The sequence below is a fragment of the Notolepis coatsorum genome (genome assembly GCF_963971535.1).
Source record: "Notolepis coatsorum genome assembly, chromosome: 19".
Classification (NCBI taxonomy): domain Eukaryota; kingdom Metazoa; phylum Chordata; class Actinopteri; order Aulopiformes; family Paralepididae; genus Notolepis; species Notolepis coatsorum.
This window is the reverse complement of record NC_140183.1, coordinates 32,977,756-32,997,462: the sequence shown is the minus strand read 5'-3', so window position 1 is coordinate 32,997,462 and position 19,707 is coordinate 32,977,756. Positions and strand designations below refer to the sequence as shown.

At 42.3% G+C, this 19,707-nt stretch overlaps 1 protein-coding gene across 2 annotated transcripts in view; it reads right to left on the bottom strand.

The window, feature by feature from the left end:
- Positions 1-724: 724 nt before the first annotated feature.
- Positions 725-19,707, bottom strand: part of bnipl (BCL2 interacting protein like) — a 68,188-nt gene continuing 49,205 nt past the window's right edge. For both annotated transcript variants that reach the window (XM_084336949.1, XM_084336950.1), the window contains 3 exons: positions 15,108-15,194; positions 3,838-3,936; positions 725-2,346 (listed from right to left, as the gene is read on the bottom strand). In XM_084336949.1, coding sequence (XP_084193075.1) covers positions 2,322-2,346; positions 3,838-3,936; positions 15,108-15,194 — 211 coding nt within the window. In that variant the 3' untranslated portion in view covers positions 725-2,321. The remainder of the gene's footprint in view (positions 2,347-3,837; positions 3,937-15,107; positions 15,195-19,707) is intronic.

The following is a 19,707-nucleotide window of genomic DNA, read 5'->3' as shown; positions in this document are numbered from 1 at the left end:
CCATTGTATAAAAGACATTACACCACTTGTAGTCGTGTGTTATAGGAATTAGATCATGCCTAGGGGGGTCTAACGACCCTCCGCTGTGCGTCGGGCCTAACAACCACCCCTAGGCATGATCTAATTCCTATAACACACTCCATACAGTACATACCTATCCACACCTGTCTGTACTTACCTACAGTACTTACCTGCACATAGTCCTTTACTATATCTTACATATCCTACTCTTACTAGTTACGCTTCTGGCCAGTATGACTACTGCCATTCTGTCCTTATAGCTGTATCACTGTACATATCATACTACAACTCTACATACATCTGATTTGCATTATTACTCAGTAGTAATAATTAGTATCTTTTATACCCAGATCAATGTAAATGTGAAATGTGTTTCCATTTGTAGTCCCTGCCTACCATGCATGTCTTTATGGTGTGGGAGGAAACTGGAGTACCCAGAGGAAACCCACGCGAACACAGGGAGAACATGTAAACTCCACACAGAAAGGCCCCCTGCGGGGGTTCGAACCCAGGACCTTCTTGCTGTGAGGCAGCAGTGCTAACCACCGTGGTGTTCACCTTTATCGTGATTTGTCATCTCAAAGTCTTCAATAACGTTTTATTTTCTTCCAAAGCAGCAATATGAAAAACTGTCCCTTCATTTACAATACTTGTGTTATTGGGAGGGACATTTTGATTGTGGTATCATATTAAAGTATTATTAAAGAGAGCAAATTATTATTTGAGTTCCAGTAGAAGTAGCTTTTTATTTTCTGAATTACCTCACCACCTGTAGTAAGGCCTGTCTCTACACACCCAGCCTCTCATTTATTACAATACATTGAACATGACACAGAAACATAATGTTGAGATGGGAGGGTTGTGCGAAAAATCGATAATAATATTATATATACTGTACACAGCCATTATTCAGTTAAGAACTAAGATATTAGCTGTATTTCTTACTGTAGATAAGCAATGGGATATTAATTGTAACAAGTCATACACCTCTTCCATCAGAAATCAAAATGTCCTTCATTCCTTTTCAATAAATGTATCTAAATACAGTACATTTTATATACTCTGTCTTTTTTAATGAAAAGCGGTCCTCATACAATATATTGGATGCAGACCCGATATCACACCCGTCCTGGCTACACTGAATGTATCAGTGCATCACATCGATCACATGGATAAAGCAACTATGATGTTTATGTTGGTTGTTTTAACACTGTTAGCGTTGTGATCCTTCCTCATTGAAACCATTAGCGCTTAGCTGCAAGCTTCCCTTAGTTTAAATCAGTGATGCTAACAAGTAAGTAAGTAAGTAAGTAAGTAAGTAAGTAAGTAAGTAAGTAAGTAAGTAAGATGCTAACAAGGAAAACTGAACGTAGAAACATTCCTCCAATGTCACGTTTGTCTGGCGAATAAAATAAAAACAAACTAAATATAAGAAATGTCAAAGTTTCCCTAGGAAAGATCTGGAAACAATCACTGCTAATGTTGTGATCCACATTAAATGTAGAAATCATGGTACCGACTTTATATAACATGACAGGAGTTGTATTCAAGGCAACGTGTAGAGAATGTAACTACAGTAGTTACAAGGTTAATGTGGTGGGAACAAAGTTTTCATGATTTCATTAAGGTCATTCAGGCCTTCATTAAGCGTGGTGTAATGAAGGGGCCTAGATCTAGATGGTAGTAGAAGTGTCGTCCTACATCAGGTCTTTTTCTGGTAGAGTCTGACTACATCGGGTCTCTTTCTGGTAGGGTCTGACTACATCAGGTCTCTTTTGGGTAGGATCTGACTAAATCGGGTCTCTTGGGTAGGGTCTGACTACATTGGGTCTCTTTTGGGTAGGGTCTGGGTATGATGATTAGGGTCCCTTGTTCCGTTTCAGGCAGGTCTAAAAAATGTAATCTGTTCACTGAAGTTGGGGCGTAAAGCAGGTGTAAAGCAAGCGTAAAGCAGCCGTAAAGCAGCCGTAATGCAGCCGTAAAGCAGCCTTGTTGTCCTCTTCTGGCACGAAAGACGTCTAGTGGGTCGTAGCAAAGACAGGTAGAGATGGTGAAAAGCTGAAAGCTCATCATCATTTTCCTTAAACATGTTACTTCCTCACCCCCTCCCTACTTCATTCAAAAAATATATATAAATAAAATCCAATTTTAAAAAAGGTCTCCGGACTCAAGAGGATGTGAAGGGAGGCATCTCAACTTGCCGACCTTCAACTCCGTCTTCTTCAGCTTGTAGACCAGTCCACAGTGTCCAGTCCTCTCTTCACTCTTATGTACATCATTGCTGCTTCATTCCACAAGCATCACCTTTTCGTCTTCTCGTCAAACCTGTGGGTCATAACGTTTAACCATAAAGGATGATTCAGGTTATTTTCAACCTAGACCCTATTTTTTTTATTTTTTTTGGTCTTTTTCCCCCTCCATTTTCCTCCGATTTTCTCCCATCCCAATGTTAGTCGTATGCCAATTCCCAGTCCCTTCCTGGTCGCTGCGCTTTACCCCCCACAGTCAGATCATTTGGGAGAGTGGAGGCTACCACGTGCTTCCTCCGACACACGTCCAGCCAATCACCGCTTCTTTTCACCTGGCAGCGCGGATTCTCATTGAGAGGGCGTAGCGTGTGGGAGGACCACACTATCCCCCTCACGTCCAATCCGCGCTTAGCAGGCGCCCCGACCGAACTGTAGGAGTCGCTGTTTACAACGACCCGGACCCACCCCGCCAGCTTCTCCCACCCTCTGATACAGCCAATTGTATCAGTGCAGATGGCCAGCCAAGCTGGTGACAACCCCGGAGCTGTGAGCTGGATTCGAACAGGCGAACCAAGCTCACAGCTCCGGGGCTGGTGACGAACGCAATCTCCGCTCGACCACCTAACCGCCCCACCTAGACCCTATTCTATATACCACTGCACTTCCGCGTTACATTGAGCTCATGGGAGAGAGAGCAGGGGGAGAAAATGAATGAATGTGGATGAGAGCCTTGACATTAAGTGGTTGTAGCTACGGCTGTGGGGGTGCTGGAGACATGATCCAATATACTTGTATACGCCTGAGTCTCCTGAATACGGAGACCAGTCCCAAGTCGATCTGTACTTTCTCTGCCGAGCTATCGTCACTTTTCCGCACCTACTCCCAAACAATTTTTAATTGATACACCTAGAATCCAGAGAGACTCCGTGGGCAATCTGCGCATGCAGCGTTTGGGAGTGCTAGTGTGCTAGTGATCTGTGCTGGCAGAGCTACAGTGCTAGTGATCTGTGCTGGCAGAGCTACAGTGCTAGTGATCTGTCCTGGCAGAGCTAGGGTGCTAGTGATCTGTGCTGGCAGAGCTACAGTGCTAGTGATCTGTGCTGGCAGAGCTACAGTGCTAGTGATCTGTCCTGGCAGAGCTAGGGTGCTAGTGATCTGTGCTGGCCGAGCTACAGTGCTAGTGATCTGTGCTGGCAGAGCTACGGTGCTAGTGATCCGTGCTGGCAGAGCTACAGTGCTAGTGATCTGTGCTGGCAGAGCTACAGTGCTAGTGATCTGTGCTGGCAGAGCTACGGTGCTAGTGATCTGTGCTGGCAGAGCTAGGGTGCTAGTGATCTGTGCTGGCAGAGCTACAGTGCTAGTGATCTGTGCTGGCAGAGCTACGGTGCTAGTGATCTGTGCTGGCAGAGCTACGGTGCTAGTGATCTGTGCTGGCAGAGCTACGGTGCTAGTGATCTGTGCTGGCAGAGCTACGGTGCTAGTGATCTGTGCTGGCAGAGCTACGGTGCTAGTGATCTGTGCTGGCAGAGCTACGGTGCTAGTGATCTGTGCTGGCAGAGCTGCTTACTCTCGGATGCAGTCAGGAATCTGCAGGCGCTCCATGGGGATGTACTCTGACAGCTCCTGCAGGCTTTGGATGAAGCAGATCTTCCTGCTGAACTTCTCGCTGTGGAGGAAAGAGTTCCAATATGCTTTACTCAGGTAGAAGTACCGTTACTTCATTAAAATGCTTCGCTTAAAGGAACACAACAACTTTATGCGCTTACCATCTTCTCCAGAGTCAGACAAGAAGATACAAATTTCCTCTCTGTGCCTTCAGTAGAAAGCTATCCGGCTGCAAGCTAGCCTAGCTTAGCAAAGATTAATGGAAGTGGATACGAACCACTAGCCTAGCTTAAAACTTTGGAAGAGGTGTTTTTGGCCAACAGCTAGGCTAGCTGGTCCGTATCCTCTTTCATTAATTTGTGCTAAGCTAGACTAGCCATACTTTTTTAAGTATAATTTCTGGGTACTTTTTACACCCCTGCTCAGTACCTCCCAAACACATGCACTTTTTGCTAAAACCTTTCCAGATAAATGCTGCCTTCAAATGGGGTTGTTTCCTCTCTATGCACCCCAATGCTGAAATATGACCACTGCTGCTGATTCTTTGTTTTTGTAAACTTAACAAAACCATTCTCTCCCCTGGTAAGCTTGTTGGTCAAATCACATCTTTCACAATTTTCAGGTGAGTTTAAAAGAATGGCTGATCAAAAAAGAAAAAGAAGTGAGGACTGTGATGACTAGGAGCTGTCAGAGTACATAACCAGTTAGATGACAAGGAGGTTAGTTAGATGACAAGATTAGTTAGATGACAAGGTTAGTTAGATGATAAGGAGGTTAGTTAGATGACAAGGTTAGTTAGATGACAAGGTTAGTTAGATGATAAGGAGGTTAGTTAGATGATAAGGTTACTTAGATGACAAGGTTAGTTAGATGATAAGGAGGTTAGTTAGATGATAAGGAGGTTAGTTAGATGACAATGATGCTAGTTAGATGACAAGGAGGTTAGTTAGATGATAAGGAGGTTAGTTAGATGACAAGGAGGTTAGTTAGATGGCAAGGATGTTAGTTAGATGATAAGGTGGTTAGTTAGATGATAAGGAGGTTAGTTAGATGATACGGAGGTTAGTTAGATGATAAGGTTACTTAGATGACAAGGTTAGTTAGATGATAAGGAGGTTAGTTAAATGACAAGGAGGTTAGTTACTGTAGATGGCAAGGAGGTTAGTTAGATGATAAGGTGGTTAGTTAGATGATAAGGAGGTTAGTTAGATAATACGGAGGTTAGTTATATGATAAGGTTACTTAGATGACAAGGTTAGTTAGATGATAAGAAGGTTAGTTAGATGGCAATGAGGTTAGTTAGATGATAAGGTGGTTAGTTAGATGATAAGGAGGTTAGTTAGATGATAAGGAGGTTAGTTAGATGATAAGGTGGTTAGTTAGATGACAATAATGCTAGTTAGATGATAAGGAGGTTAGTTAGATGACAAGGAGGTTAGTTAGATGGCAAGGAGGTTAGTTAGATGATAAGGTGGTTAGTTAGATGATAAGGAGGTTAGTTAGATGACAAGGATGCTAGTTAGATGATAAGAAGGTTAGTTAGATGGCAAGGAGGTTAGTTAGATGATAATGAGGTTAGTTAGATGACAAGGATGCTAGTTAGATGATAAGGTGGTTAGTTAGATGGCAAGGAGGTTAGTTAGATGACAAGGAGGTTAGTTAGATGGCAAGGAGGTTAGTTAGATGATAAGGAGGTTAGTTAGATGGCAAGGAGGTTAGTTAGATGGCAAGGAGGTTAGTTAGATGGCAAGGAGGTTAGTTAGATGATAAGGAGGTTAGTTAGATGGCAAGGAGGTTAGTTAGATGATAAGGAGCTTAGTTAGATGGCAAGGAGGTTAGTTAGATGGCAAGGATGCTAGTTAGATGATAATGATGTTAGTTAGATGACAAGGATGCTAGTTAGATGATAAGGAGGTTAGTTAGATGATAAGGAGGTTAGTTAGATGATAATGATGCTAGTTAGATGATAAGGAGGTTAGTTAGATGATAAGGAGGTTAGTTAGATGATAAGGATGTTAGTTAGATGACAAGGATGTTAGTTACAGTAGATGATAAGGAGGTTAGTTGGGGTAGTTTAAGTTTAAGTTTATTTGGATCCCCATTAGCCACAGCAGTGCTGTGGCTATTCTCCCTGGGGTCCATAACACGTAAAATACAGTTACATACTTTATACACTCACAACATTCACATGGCATACAGACAATTAAAACAACAATAAATACTCAAATGGAAAAAAAAATATGAAATCAAATTCATAATACAATACAACAATACATACTCCTAATCAATTCATAATACAATACAACAATACCTACTCATAATTTATTCATAATACAATACAGCATAATATACTATTTAGCTTTTACATACATTATCTATGTTCATATCAACCAATTATACAATCTTCTAATAATATATCCATATCAGACACATACCTTTTCATCTACGCATATCTCTATTTCTTTATCAGACACATGCATTTTCATTTACGTACACACTATCTATCAGGAAATGTCCATTTCTTTGGTTGAAAATGTTGTTTTACCAAGATTCTGAACCGACATTTACTATTTTCCTGCTTAACATGTCTGGGAAGAGAGTTCCATTCCTGCATACCACGGAACATGACAGTTCGCTTCATTGCATTCTACCTCATTTTTGGAAGTGTAAAACCTTGTGCAGAAGCATGTCTGGTGGAATGGTTGTGTCTGTCAAGACTTATAGATAAATTGTTATATACAATTGAGGGGATCTTTGTAACAAGAATATTCCTAGTGAACACAAGGAGTGAGCAGAGTAACGTATGTTTGACAAGTAACCAAGTTAAACAACTGTGCATCGCTGCAACATTAGTTCTGTACTCACAGCGAAGCGCTATACGTGCTGCTTTGTTTTGTACCATTTGTTTATTCGTTGTTACATTTTGTTGTTACATTTTGCAGGACAATAGTCAAGATTTGACTAAACCAGAGCTTGAATGACCTGGTTGATAGTATTTAGTGGTAACAAATGAGCACATATTTTAACAACAGAAATCCCTCTTCCCATTTTCACTACTATATTGTTTATATGGTGTGACCATGACAATTTACTGTCTAATGTTACTCGTAGGAGTTTAATTGATTGATTAATTACCAAATCACTTATCAAAAGTTTCAAGACTGGGTTAGTTCTCAGAGTATGGTTTGAACCTAAAATGATGCTACTACTTGTCTTTGATATGTTTAGAACTAGTTTGTTATTCTTTATCAATTCCATCACTGATTGCAACTCTGCCTTTAGGACCGTATTTAATTCATTGGCTGTAGAGGCTGATGTGTAAATCGTTGAATCATCCGCATACATTGAAATATAGGACTTATTTAGGACAAGAGGCATGTCATTTGTAAATATGGTGTAGAGCAAAGGCCCAAGGCAACTTCCTCGGGGTACTCCACACCTTACTGTTTTAACTTCTGAGTAACTCCCATTAAAAAAAACTATTTGTTTCCGGTTTGCTAAATAAGTTTGAATCCAAGATAATGCAGATAAGGAGAAACCGTAACATTCAAGTTTTTTAAGTAAGAATTTGTGATCAATGATGTCGAATGCTGCAGTAAAATCAAGCAAGACAGCGTCAACCATTTTCTTTTTATCTATCTCTTTCAGCCAATCATCCGTCATTTGGGTTAAAGCAGTCGCTATTGAATGTCCTTCACGATATGCATGTTGAAAATCAGTGGTTAATGTGTTAAAAGAATATATAGTATTTAATCTGTTCACTTATTATTCTTTCCATCAGTTTACTTAAAACTGGCAGTAAACTTATGGGACGACTATTAGATCCTGAGAATGGCAATTTCAAAAATGTTGGCAGTGGTATTACTTTGGCAGTTTTCCACTGTTGCGGATACAAACATTCACTTAAGGATTGATTTATAATATGACAGATAGCAGGGGCAATTAAATCAGGGACCAATTTCAGAAGTTTCCCGTCAATACCGTCAACACCTGGTGGTTTGTTTTTAGTGGTACTTAACAAATGTTCTACATTACTTAGTCACACTATCAAAATTAAAATGTGTATATTTCATTAATTTATTCTTTATTAATAAATATGATTTTTCATTATCTATTGTTTGCATATTATTCCTAAATTATCTACTTTTCCAATAAAATAATTGTTAATATGATTAGCAATCTCAACTGGTTTGATGAGGAATTTTCCTTCCGTTTCTAGAAAGGATGGGGTAGGTTTCTTATTCCTGCCCATTATTTCATTTAGAGTATTCCATAATAATTTACTGTAATTTTTTATATAATTAAACCTATTTTCATAATACAATTTCTTCTTCTTTTTATTACATTTTGTAACAACATTTCTTAATTTACAATATACCTCCCAGTCTGATTTATAACCTGATGTATTTGCTATTAATTTGGCTTGATTACGTTATATCATACTGTATACTCTCTTAGTTCATCATCCAACCATGGTGTTCTGACGCTTCTGATGGTAAACTTTCTCAATGGTGCATTTTTGTCAACAAGTGGCATACAAATGTTATCAAATTCCCATAGAGATTTTTCGGGATCTTTTTCCCTAGTAAGGTCTGGTATGGTTAGTAAAGTATTTCTGCTGTCTGGCAGCAAAGTTTTGAAAGAGGAACAAATGGATGCACGGTTCTTTGAGTTACCAAGTTTTTAAGTGTTGCCAAATACAACTGTATTGTATAGACAGGACAGACGGTGAGCATAGAAACCTCCTGACAGACACATAGAAACCTCCTGACAGACACATAGAAACCTACTGACAGACACATAGAAACCACCTGACAGACACATAGAAACCTACTGACAGACACATAGAAACCTCCTGACAGACACATAGAAACCTCCTGACAGACACATAGAAACCACCTGACAGACACATAGAAACCTACTGACAGACACATAGAAACCTCCTGACAGACACATAGAAACCTCCTGACAGACACATAGAAACCACCTCACAGACACATAGACACCTCCTGACAGACACATAGAAACCTCCTGACAGACACATAGAAACCTCCTGACAGAAACCTCCTGACAGAAACCTCCTGGCAGACACATAGAAACCTCCTGACAGACACATAGAAACCTCCTGACAGACACATAGAAACCTCCCGACAGAAACCTCCTGGCAGACACATAGAAACCTCCTGACAGACACATAGAAACCTCCTGACAGACACATAGAAACCACCTGACAGACACATAGAAACCACCTGACAGAAACCTCCTGACAGACACATGGAAACCTCCTGACAGAAACCTCCTGGCAGACACATAGAAACCTCCTGACAGACACATAGAAACCTCCTGACAGAAACCTCCTGGCAGACACATAGAAACCACCTCACAGACGCATAGAAACCACCTCACAGACACATAGAAACCTCCTGACAGAAACCTCCTGACAGACACATAGAAACCTCCTGACAGAAACCTCCTGGCAGACACATAGAAACCTCCTGACAGACACATAGAAACCTCCTGACAGACACATAGAAACCTCCTGACAGACACATAGAAACCTCCTGACAGAAACCTCCTGGCAGACACATAGAAACCTCCTGACAGACACATAGAAACCTCCTGACAGACACATAGAAACCTCCTGACAGACACATAGAAACCTACTGACAGACACATAGAAACCTCCTGACAGACACATAGAAACCTCCTGGCAGACACATAGAAACCACCTGACAGACACATAGAAACCACCTGACAGACACATAGAAATCTCCTGACAGAAACCTCCTGGCAGACACATAGAAACCTCCTGACAGACACATAGAAACCTCCTGACAGAAACCTCCTGGCAGACACATAGAAACCTCCTGACAGACACATAGAAACCTCCTGACAGAAACCTCCTGGCAGACACATAGAAACCTCCTGACAGACACATAGAAACCTCCTGACAGACACATAGAAACCACCTGACAGACACATAGAAATCTCCTGACAGAAACCTCCTGGCAGACACATAGAAACCTCCTGACAGACACATAGAAATCTCCTGACAGAAACCTCCTGGCAGACACATAGAAACCTCCTGACAGACACATAGAAACCTCCTGACAGACACATAGAAACCTCCTGACAGAAACCTCCTGACAGACACATAGAAACCTCCTGACAGACACATAGAAACCTCCTGACAGAAACCTCCTGGCAGACACATAGAAACCACCTCACAGACACATAGAAACCACCTGACAGACACATAGAAACCTCCTGACAGACACATAGAAACCTCCTGACAGACACATAGAAACCTCCTGACAGAAACCTCCTGGCAGACACATAGAAACCTCCTGACAGACACATAGAAACCTCCTGACAGACACATAGAAACCTCCTGACAGACACATAGAAACCTACTGACAGACACATAGAAACCTCCTGACAGACACATAGAAACCTACTGACAGACACATAGAAACCTCCTGACAGAAACCTCCTGGCAGACACATAGAAACCACCTGACAGACACATAGAAACCTCCTGGCAGACACATAGAAACCACCTGACAGACACATAGAAACCACCTGACAGACACATAGAAACCTCCTGACAGAAACCTCCTGGCAGACACATAGAAACCACCTGACAGACGCATAGAAACCTCCTGACAGACGCATAGAAACCACCTGACAGAAACCTCCTGGCAGACACATAGAAACCTCCTGACAGACACATAGAAACCTCCTGGCAGACACATAGAAACCACCTGACAGACGCATAGAAACCTCCTGACAGACACATAGAAACCTCCTGACAGAAACCTCCTGGCAGACACATAGAAACCTCCTGACAGACACATAGAAACCTCCTGGCAGACACATAGAAACCACCTCACAGACACATAGAAACCACCTCACAGACACATAGAAACCACCTGACAGAAACCGCCTGACAGACACATAGAAACCTCCTGACAGAAACCTCCTGACAGACACATAGAAATATCCTGACAGAAACCACCTGACAGACACATAGAAACCTCCTGACAGACGCATAGAAACCACCTGACAGAAACTTCCTGACAGACACATAGAAACCTCCTGACAGAAACCTCCTGACAGACACATAGAAACATCCTGACAGAAACCTCCTGACAGACACATAGAAACATCCTGACAGACACATAGACACCTCCTCCTGTAAGTGGAAATTCTCTGCCCAGTTTCTACCCATTGCTCAGTTGCCTAGCAACGGTGGAAATGTTCTGCCCATTGCCCAGTTGCCTAGCAACGGTGTCCTCATGAATACAACCACTTGAGGGGCAAGTATATCTGTGGTCTCGACTCCCCACGTCGAGACCACAGACTCATGTATGTTTTCATGTACATGTTTTCGTTAGCAAAGTTTTAACGAAAAAGCATGCGTTTGGGACGTACTGAGCATGCAACTGGATAAATGAAACGTGGATTATACTGCACGAGTCGTGTGAGAGTTTGTAGACAGATGTTTTGATATAGATTTGCTGTTACCCCATTCAATTCCTCAAGTATGGCTGCCATTTTTTGGATTATCTGTTCAACATGGAGGCATTTCAGGATTTCTTCAGGAATTCACAGCAATGCGGATTGATATACACAAGATATACACAATATACAAGTTTTTGGGGTGAAGTTTTCTTTTAAAGGACCATACTAGTCTTTTTGACCTGTGGGTTCCAAGTCATTTTTGCCTTGATACAGAAATCAAGGCACCGTTCTTTTTTCCGCTGGTTCCCACCAATGGTTTCCATTGTATCTGAAAATGTGTCTTAAACACCACATCTGACTGGGGCGCCCCAGTGGCGAACCACATAGCGCGCTCAGCCGCGACACGGCCGACCCGGGTTCGACTCCCGAACCCGTCGTTATTTGCAGAATGTCTTCCCCCCACTCTGTCTCCCATTCCTCCTCTGTCTCTCTCTACTGGACTGCCCAGTAACAATAAAGCGATAAAACGCCAAAAAAAGAAATCTTAAAAAAAAAAAAAACACCACACCTGACTAAAATGCCAGGCTAACATCTGATGTGCATTTATTTTTCTGAACTGGTTTGGGTTTTTTCTTCTTCTGAAAGGTTGTTCTAATACCTTATATTCCAATGTATTTATTAAGATACCCTTGAGATGTACCATAAAATTTTTTGAGGGAGTCCCAAGTGACGCATAAGATGTTAGCAACATAGTGTTTACATAAGAAGTTAGTGGCATTTTAGTCAGATGTGGTGACTTTCATGGGTTCATGTGGTGTTTAAGACATAAGACACAATGGAAGCCTATGGCAGCGGTAAATCAGCAGAAAATACTGAAACTACCACATTTCTCAGTAACGGTAAAACATTATGAAAAAAGAAGGGTACCTGGATTTCTGTATCAAGGCAAGGATGACTTGGAGCCCACATGTCAACAATAGTGAGATCCACTGCTCAGGCAGTACTTTGCATTTGTGTAGGAGGTCGAAGGGCTCAAGTTGCAACCTGCATGCCATGACACGGCCCTCACCTACATACGTAAATCCACAGGTGAATAGATCAGTGATGACTGACAGGAGATTAGACTGGTTCATGGAATGCACTGGTACAGGGTCACTATTATCCCCAAACAAGATCCTATGTGTGAACGTGATGACTACGATAGCTTTCATTCAAACCTTTTCAAATTTGTGGTGCAGATTCATGACCCCCTAGAGAGGAAGAAGCCTCTCAATTTCGGTGAGCCCATGTCCTTTCTCTAGCGCCACCATCGGGCCAAACCTTACATTTTCACATTAGTGTATCTCGAATATCTTTCATTTGAATCTTTTCTAATTTGTGGTGAACAGGGTGGCTACGTGGTGCAGTGGGCAAGGCGCTCACCACGAATACTGGAGACTGGGCTCGAACAGGTTCGCCTCCCTGTTCGAGCCCAGCGCTCCACATTGCTTTCAGTTTAGCTGGTCGTCCGCACTAATACACATTGGCAGTATTAGGGGGAGGGAAACTGATGGGTGGGGATCGGGCGTTGTGGACAGCGAATCCTACAGGTCGGTTGGTGCGCCTGCGCAGTAGAATCAGGAAGCGACGGGGCGGGGCCCCTCCAAAGCCCAGACCCCTGAGGCTGAAAGATCGAGCCGCACAGGTGGAAAGATGCGGCTGCTGTTACCTCGAGTATCGGAGGGGACTTGTGCTATGTATGACTTAGTCCACATTGCAGCCGGCTTGTGGGAGGCATGAAACAGCGTTCAAAGACAGGGGAGGGTTGAATTGGATGATACGAACATTGGGATGGGAGAAAAAATAGAAAATGGGAGAAAAAGTGGATCAAAAAAAATTTGTGGTGAACATTCATGACGCCTAGAAGAAGAATCATATTCGTTTTGGTGATCCCATGACCTCTCCTCAACTCATGCACGATAAATTTGCCATCAGGTCCTATGAAGTCCACCGCATTGGAATTTAAGCCTTTTATTTATTTATTTTTAAACACTTTTTTTGCCTGTTTGCCTTATAATAGCAAGAAGGCCTGTGCAGTTCTGAGTCATCATAAAACAAAATTCTCATAAAACAAAAAACATTAACTATTCCGCAACACTATAGATTTACCGCAGAAATACTGTAGTGGTTAATAGTATTCCCGTTTATTTTTTTTATCTACTTTTTCTCCCATTTTCTATTTTTCTCCCATCCCAATTTCGTATTGTCCAATTCTACCCTCCCCTGTCTCGAACGCTGTTAGGCCATGCCTCCCACTGGCCGGCTGCAATGTGGACGAAGCCTTGCATCACGTGTCCCCTCCGGTACACAAGGAGGCAGCCGTCGCATCTTTTCACCTGCACAGCGCGATCTCTCAGTGGCGAGGAGTAGCACGTGGGAGGCTCACGCTGCCCCCGTCACTTCCTGATTCTGCTGCGCAGGCGCACCAACCGACCTGTAGGAGTTGCTGTCCACAACATCCGATCCCCACCCACCAGCTTCCCACCCCTAACACTGCCAATTGTGTTAGTATGAACGACCAGCCAAGCTGGTAGCAATGCCGAGAGCTGGGCTCGAACCCAGCATCTCCTGCATTAGTGGCGAGCGCCTTTCCCACTGCGCCACTTAGCCGCCCTGGTTAATAGTATTCCTGTGGTTTTTTCCTTCACCACAGACATAGTGTAGTGATTCACTGTCTCCGGCTGTCTCGTGGTGGTGGCCGGAGTGTTCGACGTCCCGTGATGGCTGGGGGGATGCAGCCCTCTCTGCGTCGCCTCCTGTCTCCCTGTCTTCGGCTGTCTCGGAGTGGTGGCCGGAGTGTGGAACGTCCCGGGAAGACGCACCCCTGTGCCTCGGCTGGAGCCGCTATCAGTTCTATCTTTAATCTTATAAAATGTTCAGTTGTTATCACTATCAGCTCTATATTTAATTTTTCAAAATGTTCAGTTGGCTATCGCATGCACTCATCTGTGTTTCACTACACCCATGGGTGCATCCGTGCATGCTTACCAGCTGTTCGCCTCGTTTTAATGCAACATGCAACACTAATATCACCGACATCTAAGAAGGGAGATCCCCCCTTGAATTGGCCCTTCTAAGGTTTCTCTCCTCCACATTGCCTGTGGTGCATTTTTTCCTATTGTTAGGTTTTAGTGAGTTTTTCCTTACCTTCGCGTGGGGTACGTCTGGGAGTGTTGCATGCATGCATGCATTTATTTTGAGCTTATGGACCTTACGGTATTCTTGTTTTTTTTTCTTGACTTACTGTGTTACTTTGTTTATTTTCTTCTTGGCTTGTTTAAAGAAGACGTGTCTCTGTTAAGCACCTTGAGCTGCACTCAGTGTATGAAAGGTGCTATATAAATGAAGATTATTATTATTATTATTATTATTATTCTTGTATTGGAATATTATAGAACTGTATAATCACTATAGTATTCCTGTGTTTTTTCTATGTGGCGGCATTATTGCACAGTGGTTAGCAGCACTGTTGCCTCACAGTAAGAAGGTCCTGGGTTCAAACCCCAGCAGGGGGCCTTTCTGTGTGGAGAAGAGGACTGAAACGGAGAGGTGTAGAGGCTGCTAGAATGAGAACAGGACTGAAACAGAGAGGTATAGAGGCTGCTAGAATGCATAATCTGAATGGATTTTTTTCCAGCAAAAAAAAATGTTTAGGGAACCTCAAAGACTCATATTAACTATATAAAATATGTCCCCTGCTTTAATTAAGTAATTTCACAAAAAGGTTTACCTGATGAAAGGCTTAACAATAGTGATCAAGGCCTTGATGTACCAGGCAGGGTGGACCACAAGCAACCCCTTAAGGTCCTTCTTCAACCTGGAAGGAGGAAAAACACAGACATCAACATTAAAGGAATATTTCACTTTAGTAGAACTTGTCAAGTTTCAGCAGTCTTACAAGGGTCTTACAAGGGTCTTAAGACATTTCGCAATTATGCCACATCAATGTGGAACGCCCTACCCACAGCCATAAAAATGTGAATCCCTACCCACCTTCAAAACTGCTCTCAAAGAGCACCTACGGGAGGCTGCAATTCGAAACTGGCCCCCTTAAATGTCTGAACCCCCCTCCCACCCCCTCCTAATGTACAGTTCCCTCCCCCTCGTATGTATATATTTACTGTTAGAATTTCTGTTTAACAGTACTGTATATTTGCATATCTTGTATGTTACAGATGTAACAGTACTGCATATCTGTATGTCATAAATGTCATGATTAGTTTAGATTAGATGATTAGATTAGATTTTTATATCTGTATATTGTGTATGTCATAAATGTCATTATGAATTGAAAATGGGGGACCCTGATGTAAACAAGACGAAAGTCTTTCTCTGGTCTGCATCCCCTTAACAATTGTGTGTATTGAGCTGTACTGTACTGTACCCAATCAATCAATTACCTCTATGTAGAGTCATCTACTAGTAAACTAGTGACCACTGCTGTCCCTGTCGTCTGCTGTCAACACAACCATTCCTCCCAGGTGTCGGGATCCTCATTCACTTCCATTCCTTTTGAGGACTAAGTCTAAATATCATACTTCTGAAGTATAAACAAACTACTGCTGTGTAGTTTGACAGAGTGGCTCCAAACACATAAACACGTACACACATCTTATCCTTCAGAGCGGCTCTGACACACAAACACGGACACACCTACACACAGCAAACATTCCCCGCTCCCTTCTGTTCTTTCTAAGTACAAAATCCTCGCTATTATTATCCCGGTTTCCTTTATTGTTTCAGTAGCGCAACCAATGGTGCACAGTTCTATTTTTAACCATACACATGTTTACAGCAGCGTTACGTCCACTCACGATTGACGTATTAGTCCCTGCTAATGCCATTCTCTCCCCCTCAGACCTGGAAAGAGTAATTCACGCCTTCATATCTTCACGCTTAGACTACTGTAACTTCCTGTACCTGGGGCTTAATAAATCCACCATAGCCCGTCTACAACTACCACAAAATTGTCTGGAGCGTAACAGTAAGAAGCATTTTGTATGAAAGTATTCTGTACTTCTGTATGACAACTATTAAAGAACTTGAACTTGAAACGCTGCCGCTAGACTGCTCACAGGTACCCAGAAGAGAGCTCACATCACCCTGTACTTGCCTCCCTCCACTGGCTCCCAGTGCGCTATAGAATAGACTTCAAGGTCCTCCTATTGCAGTATTGGTCTACAAAGCCCTTAATGGTAAGGCCCCTGCTTACCTAGCAGACCTCCTCACCCCCTATACCAACGTCAGGGCCCTCAGATCGGCTGACAAGGGTCTCTTAACACTTTGAGTGCCAGCAGGGGGTGCACGATTTAGCGCTTGAGTGCCAGTGCTGTAGTCAATGGGAGGGCGAGCACATTTGCGAACGCATAAACTATATCTTAAATTATGGCTATGTGTCTAATACGCCCGTCGCTTATCAATGACTTGTTTGCAGTCAACATTGTCGAAACGGATTGTTTTTTTTAATCGGTACATTTCTGTTTTATACCATTTTGAAAAACATTCGTTTTTTGGAAACTTCCAGAAAAAAAGGTGATTCTGCAGGAATCGCGTTTTAGTGGAATACACAAAACGCATTGTAATTTTTCGGTCTATTTATGAATCGTTTTCAAATAAACGCTAGATTATCGATAGTATGTGTACTTATGCACGCTAGAAAAGCGGGCTGAAAAATCTATTATCTTATTTCCTGATCAGCACACACACACACGCACACACACATACGGGACACGCTGAGATATAGGTGAAAAAAATCTATCCCAAGACTGGTAAAATAGATTCCTTACCTCAGATCAGATGTTCTCCAAAAACATTATTCCAATTCCTGATCGCCATTCCAAATATCGATCGCGTTTATTGATCCAATGCTGGGTACTGGAAACACATATTCCACGCTGTTCTGCGGCTCGGCAATGAATGGGATTGTCTCCGGTTACATGCCTGACAAGTAAAATGTGGATTCCGGACTCTTTATTTCCCATCCATTTCATTCAGTCCAATCCAATGGGTGTAATACCATACGGAGAGACGATAGGGGGCGGTATTTTTCCTGTTCGAGCTCAGATAGATCCCCAATGGTAACGTGAGGCTAGATTGATGAAAAATTAATGGAGAGATGGATAGCACACGACAACAAATTCAGACCAGGGATAGAAGACCATGGGTTCAAGAGGTGGGAACGGGGGGGTATAACAGCAATGTGCACGATGACAGAAGGAGGGGAGATGCAGACTCTACAAAAATTGAAAGAAAGATACAGACTAGAGAATAGGGACCACTTTAGATATTTACAGATTAGGGACTACTATAACAAGAAAATAAAGCAAGATAGAGACAAAGAACAGAATGGGGTAATTAAGATAATGGTAAAGTCATACGAAGGACGGAAGGGGAGGGTGATATCAGCACTATATCAGGCAATAATGGACAGTAAGGGAAATACAACATTGTATGTGAAAGAAAAGTGGGAAAGAGAGTTGGAAATAGAGATAACAGAGGAGGAATGGTATGACACATGTAAGACACAACAAACAACCACAGGATCAAGGATATGGAGGGAGTTTGGGTGGAAAAATATAATTAGATACTTTATAACACCAGAAATACAGGGCAACTACACACCAGCAAAGAAAACATGTTGGAGGGAGTGTGGACAGGAAGGGGCGAACCATACACACATATTCTGGGGATGTCAGAAGATAAGGCACTACTGGGAAGAGATAGGAGGGATAATAAATGAAATAATAGGATACGAAATACCCCAGGGAGGCCAAGTGTTGTATTTGGGGAATCTGTCACAGGAAGGAATCCAAGGGGAAGACAAATATTTGATTAAGATATTGATAGTGGCAGCCAAGAAAGCTTTAACTAAACTGTGGTACAAGGTAGAAGTGCCGACAAAGGATCAATGGATAGAGTTGATAGAGGGGATACAGACATCACACATCTGTTGAGGCTGCAAGAAGAAAAATTTGAATGGAAATGGGGAAAATGGGAAGAATACAGAAGGGGAAGTAACAACATCACAGAGGTTTGAAAAGTATACAAGGAATTTAATAAAAATGTAAATAAATGTAGAATGGACCGAAGGACCCATGTCACACTTTTTCTTTACTCATTTTTTGTCTATTTGTTTTAATTTATGTACTGTGTATTGTCTATGAATATTGTCTATGTATGTTGTTGAAAAAATGAAAATAAAAATGTAAGTTTAAAAAAAATATATATATATATATATGGAAATCTATAATAAAAAAAAAAACAATTAAATAACGAGATTTCTCGTTTTTGGCACTCAAGGCATGGCATGAACTAACAAGATTTCTCGTGGCTGGCACTCAAAGTGTTAACCACCCGTAGGTCCAATTTCAAGTCTAGGGGGGGGGGGGGGGGGGGGGGGGGGGCGTGCTTTTGCAGTCGCAGCCCCTGACCTCTGGAACAGCATTGATTGATTGATTGAAAACTTTATTAACAGATTGCAGAATGGGTACAGTACAGTACATCAATACATACAATTGTTAAGGGGATGCAGACCAGAGAAAGACTTTCATCTTGTTTACATCAGGGTCCCCCATTTTCAATTCATCATAACATATATGACATACACGACATACAGATAGACAGTACTGCTACATCTATACATTTATGACATACCAGATTTGCAAATACAGTACTGTTTGTGATACAAAAAGAGTCTAGAAAAGAGAGTATATACATTTGACGTAGAAACTGTACATTGGAGGAGGTTGGGTAGGTGGGGTGGGGGGGGGGACGGTTGGGTGGGGGGACTGTACATTGGAGGTGGTTGGGTGGGTGGGGTGTTGGGGTTGGGTAGGAGTTGTGGGTGGGGGACACTGTACAACTGTACAAGCAAAACTGTACATTGGAATATTGACGAAACCATACTTGGTAATTTACTGTACATTGGAGGGGGTTGGGTTAGGACATTTACAGGGGCCAGTTTCGAATTGCAGTCTCCCGTAGGTGTTCTTTGAGAGTGGTTTAGGAAGTGGGTAGTAATTCACATTCGTTTACAGCTTTGGGTAGGGCATTCCACATTGATGTGGCATAATTACAAAACGTGTTTAGTCCCTTGTTTGAGCCGAATCTGGGTTTAACATGATTTGTGGAGCTCCCTCTGGTGTTGTGATCGTGGTATTCACTGACCTTTGGGAAGTATTTTGACATGTACATGGGTACCTTGGTCGTGTAGTGTATCTTGTAGACCAGGCCCATTGCAAGTTGCTGTACTCTGTCGTCTACTCTAAGCCATCCTAGGTTGTCAAAGTGGGCAGGGGTGAGGTGGGTTCTAAAAGTAAGGTCAAGCAGTA